At 50.8% G+C, this 8,313-nt stretch overlaps 1 protein-coding gene and 1 pseudogene across 1 annotated transcript; one reads left to right on the forward strand and one right to left on the reverse strand.

Annotated features, from left to right (window-relative positions):
* LOC105979936 overlaps positions 1-1,348 on the forward strand; it is a 5,452-nt pseudogene extending 4,104 nt beyond the window's left edge.
* Positions 1,349-2,052: 704 nt separating this feature from the next.
* On the reverse strand, positions 2,053-8,307 carry LOC123521138 (zinc finger protein 501-like). Its single transcript, XM_045285419.1, has 3 exons — positions 8,293-8,307; positions 6,670-6,820; positions 2,053-4,719 (listed from the first exon to the last, which is right to left on the reverse strand). Exon 3 carries the CDS (start codon positions 4,581-4,583, stop codon positions 3,378-3,380), a length of 1,206 nt encoding a protein of 401 aa, XP_045141354.1. The 5' UTR covers positions 4,584-4,719; positions 6,670-6,820; positions 8,293-8,307; the 3' UTR covers positions 2,053-3,377.
* Between the last annotated feature and the right edge of the window lie 6 nt (positions 8,308-8,313).

Below are 8,313 nucleotides of genomic sequence, written 5' to 3' on the forward strand. Positions count from 1 at the left end.
GCACTGAGCTGCTTGGTGTTCCAGGCTGAGGCATCCACTTTGAGACCCAGCACCTCTCTGCCCCCTAGGGGTCTTTCCTGGGCCCCCACCCTTCTCAGCATGGGAACAGAATCCCCTGTCTCTCATGGCTTCTTCCACATGGTATCTGCCTGGTCCTCTGAGCCGTTAGCTCATCACGCACTCCTCCTCCCAGGCTCTGGTCATACTGGTCCTTCCTCTGGAATCTGGGGACTACGTGCTGTCTAAATGCAGTCTGAGCAGAACTCGGCCCCTTCGGGACTTCTGCGGAGACGTTCAGTGAGGTGCCTGGAGGGGGCTGAGTCTGAGCCACCGAAGCCTTTGCAGATGTGATTGGTGCCCTGCGGCACCCTGACTCCATGGAAGTCCTACTCAGTTCTGGGTGTCTTCCAGACACATGGCCCCTCCTCCTCTGGATACAGCCAGCAGCAGGCCCAGGAATCCCTGAAACTCCTCATGGGGTGGCTGCAGCAGCCAATGAGGCCGCTAGGCTTCTGCAGTCTTGGCCAACAACCCAGCTCCCTCACCAACCCGCAGAGCAAGGGCTCTCCGCTCTCCTGGGAGACCCTGAGCTAAGGGAGGAGGGCTGAGACTACCTCACCTGGAGGCAGTACCTGGCGGTTCAAGGACAGCAAGACTGTGGACCGTTTGTGGGCCAGTTGAAAAGCTGCCTTGGGCTCAAGTAGCAAGAAAACGTCTTGAAAATGACGAAACATGCACAAATGTGCTGGACACAATGGATGGATGGATGGGTTGTGATGACAGTTAAGGGCCTCCAATAAAATGATTTTTTTAAGTGACCTCAAATGCCAGGCCTCCATGACCTTTGAGGTTTTTTGTGACCTGTCCCTGCCCATCCCCGAGTAAAGGACTTGCTGGGGGCCAGGTGTCTCTGCTGGCTTGTTCCAGCCTTCTCACCGAGGAAGAGCGAGTCTGAGAACACCCCAGTGTGTGACCGATGTTGGCAGCAAACACGGACCTCAAAGTTCACAGTACAGATGCCCCCACCACCACCACCCCCAATCCTCATGGCTCCATCTGAATCCCATTTTCTGCCTCCTGTGGTTCCATCAAGAAGTTTGGTAGGTGCCGATTTCCCACTGTAGCGCCCAAGCCTGGGTGATTTTGCGAGTGACAAAGCAGGAAGCCCATGTACCAGCTGTTCGCTCAGCAACCACTGTGGTCACTACACAGTCCTGTGCCGATGCCACGCTAGTTACCATGTCTACAATGACTCTCGTGTCTCCCCGTCGGTGAAAACCAGGTGGCATCCAGGGAGGGTTTGGTGCTGTTCTATCAACAGATGCAGGAGCCGCCCCAGTGCCTGTGACACTTCCCGTAAGGCCCAGCATCTATGAATTCTGTGACACTCTTAAGCCCCAGATTCCCCATTTACCAGGGAGATGTCCACTTTTGTGTCTTCTTCATTGGGGAGGGGGTGGTTGTAGCTCCCGTTATTATTTTTTTTATAAAGGCAGACCCTTCCACCTGGAGGCTCCCTTGTCTCCTAGTCCCATGTACAGAATTCACCAGGCCCCTGGCCTTCTGCAGTCAGTCCAAGTCCCTCTGAAGTCTCACTTTTTGTGGATAAATTTATTAAGGGGAAAAAAACCCAGAAAGACGACACATGGTGTTCGAAAATTTAAAAAACACCCAGTTCAAATACGAAATTTAATTGCCATGAAAAAGCACATCCATAAACACACACAAAAATAGATAAAAGGGCATCTGCAAGAAGCTACTGTTGGGCAGCATTGCCACAGAAAGGTAACCTTTGCCTTGTAGTGAGGAAGCAACAGACCCCGTGGAGGAAAGTTGTGTAGTACAATACGAATTCAGTCTAGAACGAGCGACATGAGATTCTCGTTGGCTATGCTCTGCAGTAGAGGAGGAAAACGTGTACGGGAACAGTTCAACACATGGACTGTGGTGGGTGAGGAGAGATTCCTACAATATGGCTCTTCTACTCATTTATCGGGAGAAAGGTGGGGCTTTCTACCCCCGCACCCCCACCCCAGAAGAGTTACAGCCTCAGAAACCCAGAGGAGCAGTTTTACCCTCCCCAACAGGGTCGCTGTGAGTCAGCACCCACTGGATGGCAGTGTCTGGATTTTTGGTTTAGCCACGTCTCATTAACACCCACCCAATGGTTGGGTGGTGCCGTCAACATAAAGTATAGAGGGCTATAAGTCGGAGATTGGTCAGATCCCCCACATGGAAATAGGAGAACCAGCAGGAACAGAGAGAATTACTGGGCCCATGAAGGAGGAACAGCCGCCAAGGAAGCACTTCAAGAGCCCTGCCCTACGTGGCGAAGGCAGCAGAAGTCATGGCCATGTCTGGGGGACCTGAGCAGAGGAGTCCCACTGCTGAGAAGAGGTAGCAGGGAGGCAGAGCAGCAGCTGGGCTTCATGGCCCAAGGACGAAGAGGCCAAGGGAAGGGGTTACTGACAGTACGAGAACCAGAGACAGGCTCGACGAGTGGCTAAGAGGTCCCGCTATGGATCGAAAACTGTATCCTCCACAGTCTGCTCATCCTGATGTGTGACCATCAGTCAACTTCCCCTCCTGGTTGAGAATTCTGTGTGTGTGGTCACTGCTATGGATCACAGAACCCAGCAGGGCAGGAGGGCACCGTGGGGAGAAAGGCTCCTGTCAGAACAGGGTAAAAAAAAAAAAAGATGGAGGGTGGAGGCCTAACTGCCCCATGTTATTGCACTTGGCCTTGGGCTGATTCGGTGTTGGACTCTCCTTCTGCCTACTGAAGCCAGAGGTGGTCAGACAAGACCCACCTTGACATTGCTGCAGGCACGAGCGAGGGATTATCCCCCCTTCTGCAGCCTTCGTTCTTACTCACCGGGAAGCTTCGTTCTTCCCTCATGCACTTTCAGGAAATTTGCTATTTATATTTATAGCAGGAAGGATGAAAGCCCCCACTCTTTACCTACAATAATCTTTCCCATGGTGAATTCCAGTAAGCCAGAAGCAGTGAATAAGCAAATTCTTACCCACGCCACCTAGATTCCTAGGGCCTCTTTGCTGTGGCTGCTTTTATGGGCAATGAGGTTACTGGCGTGCCTTAAGATGTTCCCACGTTTCTTGCATCCGTAAGGTGCCCACGTAGAGGCTTTTTCAGTGTGTGGCAAGGTTACTGTCTTGCCTAAGGATGTCCCCAAACCCCTCACAACTCACCAGGTCTCACTCCGGACGTGAGTGCTTGTATGTTGTTGAGCGAAGCATGAGGAATCCAAAGGACCTTCCCACGTTCCGTGCGCTTAGACAACTTTCCTGCACCGTGAGTTCACACATGATGAGCAAGGGCTGAGAAGGACGGAAGGCTTTCCCACATTCGTCAGGCTCTATCCACTGTGAATCTGCATGTGTGTCGTGAGCGCGGAGAGCACACGGAAGTCCGTACCACATTTCTTACACGCATACGGTTTCTCTCCGAGGTGAGTTCTCCGGTGTATCGCGATGCCTGCCGCCTGACTAAAGGTCTTCCCACACTGCTTACACTCATATGGCTTCTCTCCGCTGTGCGTTCTAAGGTGATTCGTGAGGTGTGAGGACCGTCGGAAGGCTTTCCCACACTCCTTACACTGATACGGCCTCTCTCCACTGTGAGTGCGGACGTGCTCCGAGAGGTAATAGGAACAACCAAAGGTCTTCCCACACTGCTTACACTCATAAGGCTTCTCTCCACTGTGCGTCCTTAGGTGTGTAGTGAGGTGTGAGGAGCGTCGGAAGGCTTTCCCACAGACTTTACATTCGTAAGGCCGCTCCCCACTGTGAATCCTTCTGTGTATAATGAGGTTTGAGGACGTGGTAAAGGCTTTCCCACATTCCTTACATTCGTAAGGCCTCTCTCCAGTGTGAGTCCGTATGTGTTCAGAGAGGCAATAGGATCGACCGAAAGTTTTCCCACATTCCTTGCAGTTGTACCGCCTCTCTCTGCCGTGAGTTTGCATGTGTTGAGCGAGGTTGGAGGAAGAGCCAAAAGTTGCCCCAAATTCCTTATAACCACAAGGCTTCTCTTCATCAAGTGGGTGGACGGTAAGTTTTGGACACGGAGCATAGGTTTGATCGTATTCCTGACGTTCATAATCCCGCTCTTCTTTGTGAACTAGCATTTGCTGAGCGAAGGGCGAGGAAGCGCGGAACGCTTTCTCACATTCCTTCGATGAGGAAGACCCATCAAACCCGTGAAGCGCTTCACGTAAGCCTGGGGATGAAGGACGGCGATGGGACTTAGGACTTTCTTTGCCGTCACACGCATCACTTCTCACAGGTGTCCACAAGGAGGGGTCACCACAGGAATCTTCGCCACAATTGTGGCGCTCGTCACACACCCCGCTGCTGCTCGTTCTCACTAGATTTGTCAGCGTGGACGAACTAGTGAAACCTTTCCCCCATGCCTGTTCATCGTGGGCTATTTCACTTTTAATCGTTCTCGGCGGGGCAGTGACGGTAACGTGACAACTGTAGGCTTCAGGACACTGACCCCAGGTATAGGCATTGCATCCTGTGTGAGACCTGATGTGACGATCCCATGAGGAGTGGCCCATGAAGGTTTCCCCATGCTCGCAGCACCGGAATGCATGTCCTTTGGGAAGACGGCTTTGAAACAGCGTCAGATTTGGAATCTGGATAGAGGTTTCCCCGCCCTGATTCCTTTCACGGGGCTCCTCTGCACAGTCATTTCTGTTAAAAATAAGCATATTTCCAAAAAAGAGAAGAAAAAAAGAGAAGTAAGAAATAAGTATATTCCCAACAGTGAACTTGCATGATTTGGATGCTAAATTGTCTCGTGTTTCACGTGAATAAATCATTTAGGATCATTACTGTTTACCTGAAACTGAAGACTTTCTGATAATGATGTCTACATGTAATATAGTTCACATACCTGATAGCTGACTCACCATGAAAAGACTATAGCACATAAATGCTATGAACACATCATGATAAGGCTGGGTTTATAAGCAAAACCATACACATGTATGTGGACACGTTAGCAAATATCCAGTCTTTGAATAAATTCACAACAGCTCAACTGTGGGGTGAGGTCAGATGCGCAGGCATTCCCCCCACTGAAGGCAATCAGTTGCCAGACTGCTGTCTCATCCCTCCACAGGGGTGGGCCTGCTCCCTGCCTCTGGGGACAATGGACAGACTCCTGTAGGAGGAGTTTTCACCCCACTGATAATGGTCCTATGGAGACCCAGAGACCAACCCCTAGACCACCCTCTCATTGCTGTGTAACCTATAGTGCAGCCCCTCCCTGTGACGTATGTCTCTACCTGTAATTAGTGGACTGGCTTGCCCCCAAAAGGTATATAGGTGTGAGTCAGCAATATAGAGCTCTCTCTGACTCTGAGCTCCTTGCTGCTCACTCCCTGGTCACTCCCCTCTCCCTTGTTCCCTTCCCCTCCTTCCCTTCCCCCTCTCTCCACGTGGACCACCAAGCTGGGCTGAGGTGAGCAATGGTACTATGTAACATGCCTGACTGTATTATTGTATTATCGCTCATGCTCTCGATGACTTTAATGTAATGCTTACATATCTCAACCGTACAATTGTGCATTACTAAACCCAGAAGTAGTATTACTGAATCCGAGTAGTAGTAATAGGAGTATTAGCGGTGGGGGCTGGCCCCCTACCTCCCTCCATAAGCGCCAAGTTTTAAATTTAATACTACACTCAACCATTCCCAGCATAAACAGAGCCACCGTACGCATGTGGCTGCTCAAATGTTCAGGTTCCGTGAAGCAATTCGATTCCTGGCAGCAGTGTGGAGGCTGACACGCATTAAAAGAGGTGCAGGTTGTGGGGTACAGAAAGGGTTTTCCCTAGGTTGTCCCCGTATGATACGCCAAACCCAAGATGCTGCTTGCTAACACATGGTCAACGGCTATCCACTGGAGGCCAGCTGCTTAGAGGTTATCTCCTGAGGGTCATCAGCCATCTGGAGCAAGCAGACCCTATTGACTGTCCCGCCCTAGTGGGGCCCACTCCCTGCTGATAAGGATAGTGGGTTATTCCCCTGGAGAGCCCAGAGGCAAGGTCAAGCCAACTCAAGGAGGACTAACGTGGCTGCCATCTTGACTTTAGAGCCCACCCAACCCTTCCTATTGCGTGTACACCCCTAGCTTGTCCCCCTCCTATTGCATGTATGCCGATGGCACAACCTCTTCTTGTTATAATGTAATTAGGGGGCCTTGCACGTCCCGTGTGTGTCTACAAGCCACGACTGGAAATACATTCTCTCTCTGTGTGTGTGGACCTGGCTGCTGAGAGCTTGGCCGTCTAGGAGGTGAGCAATTGTATGCCTTGTCTGATGTCTTTTTATTTTACTCCTCAATTACACAAACACCCCTTGGACCCGTTCGATTGTGGGGGCTGGCACTCCACAGCAGAGGACTGACAACTCGAGGGGCGCACTGCTCTTTCTGCCGGGCTCGAACTCTGAAGGGAAACATGTGGCTGCTACGTCATGTCTCTGCCGTCCTTCTTTACAGGAACAATGCCTGCACCGTTACAGACAGATTCCGGGATCTGAAGTATGTATGTGAATCCACGCGTGTGCGCCTTTCAACGACAGGACACTTTAAGACATTCTGCTGAGGCCCAGTTTGCTTCTCGGGGGACACTCACCTCCCATGTATGCCCTGGGCTTCGTGCTGGTCTTCGCTGACTTGAGATTTAGAGCTTTCCGCGACAACGGAGGGCCAGGCGCCGCTCTTCAGCAAGGGCAGCAGTATGTACTCACTGGGTAACGCTTCTCCATCATGAAGGTTTAGAGAGACTGACCCGAGAGGTTCAAAGTACGAGACAAAAAGAAAAGCAATAATGAGAGGCAATGGCCTGCCATGGATAGATACACTTAGCCAGCTTTGGATGTTTACACACGTGTGGTATTTATATCATCTGGTGTCAATTTGAGAGGATCACGAATGAGTGAAGGGGTGAAGTCTGGCCTGTCAATCAAGATATAACCAATGAGGACTCTGTGGGCGTGGCCTTCCCAGGAGGATTCTGGGAAATCTGGTATTTCCTCCTGGGAGGCGGGAGACACCTCTCTCTCTGCTCATTCCCTGGGAGACACTGCAGCTGACAAGACACATGGAACTACGCTAGTGTCGTGAGCTGGAGAAGACACAAGGACCTACCCTGATGCAAATAGACCTCTGAAGCTGGAGAAGCCATGTAGAGGCTCCTACCAGGGCTGAGATGCTTACAACGCCACTGGATCCAAAGACTTTCTACCCTCTGGCCTGTGATAATTCTGCATTCGGCATCATTGCATGTGTTGCATGAGTCTTAAGAGGACTTTATTGATTAGTACTGATTAGTATACATATGGGCTAATACTGGATTTATGGGTTCGGACTGGACTGGGTTGAGATGCTTTCTTAATGTACAATTACCCTTTATATATAAAACTCTGTCTTATACACACATGAGTTTCTATGGATTTGTTTCTCTAGTCTACCCAGCAATCTATGAAAGGAAATACTTCCTTCAGGTGGAGGGTGCATTAGGAGAGCTAAATAGACAAGCAATGAGCATGACACGCATGTGACACTGAAAGACCACAGGTGTGTAGATATGTGTGCCTGGTCAAAATCACAGACGGAAGCTTGGGTATCTGTAAAGCCCTAAGAAACTCATGCGGACTCCCCCGCAAATTCCTCCAGGCACGAAGGTCCTTTCACAACCCACTTGGCTCCCAGGTGCCTCACAGGACTGTGGGCCTGGGTGAGCCCCACCCCCATGGTCCTGAGATCCTTCCTCGCTGCTCTGGGAACACAAATGTGCAGAGCTGACACGGAGCTCACAGGCAAGTGCAGCCCATGAGTAAAGACACGACAGAGGAAGGAACAGCTCCGTCCCTGATACTGAGCTAGTGGGTTCCACTTAGGGGTGCTGAAGACTGGAGCTAAGCTTGCTGCGGTAAACAAAGAGTGAAATTTGTAGTCAACACAGTAACACTCCACGGGAATGCAAACCAATCTCTCTAAGTATCTTGACGTGATCCCTGAAGCTAAGAATGATAGTTTAAACAGTGCACGAGCAAAGCCAGGATCTAGGAGCCACACAGACTAGGGCACCTTGCCTGTTTGACTACACAATGTTCTCTGTTCTTTGCTTAAATACGGAAGCCACCTTGATGGAAATAGTTTTGCTCAGTAAAGGTATTCACACACACACACACACACACACACACACGCGCGCGCGCGCGCGCACGCACACACACGATGGCGATGGCATTCTCACCGACGGAGGCCAGGTTTCTCA

The sequence above is a fragment of the Echinops telfairi genome, unplaced genomic scaffold, assembly GCF_000313985.2.
Source record: "Echinops telfairi isolate 266 unplaced genomic scaffold, ASM31398v2 ScPeMD7_7470;HRSCAF=8508, whole genome shotgun sequence".
Lineage (NCBI taxonomy): Eukaryota > Metazoa > Chordata > Mammalia > Afrosoricida > Tenrecidae > Echinops > Echinops telfairi.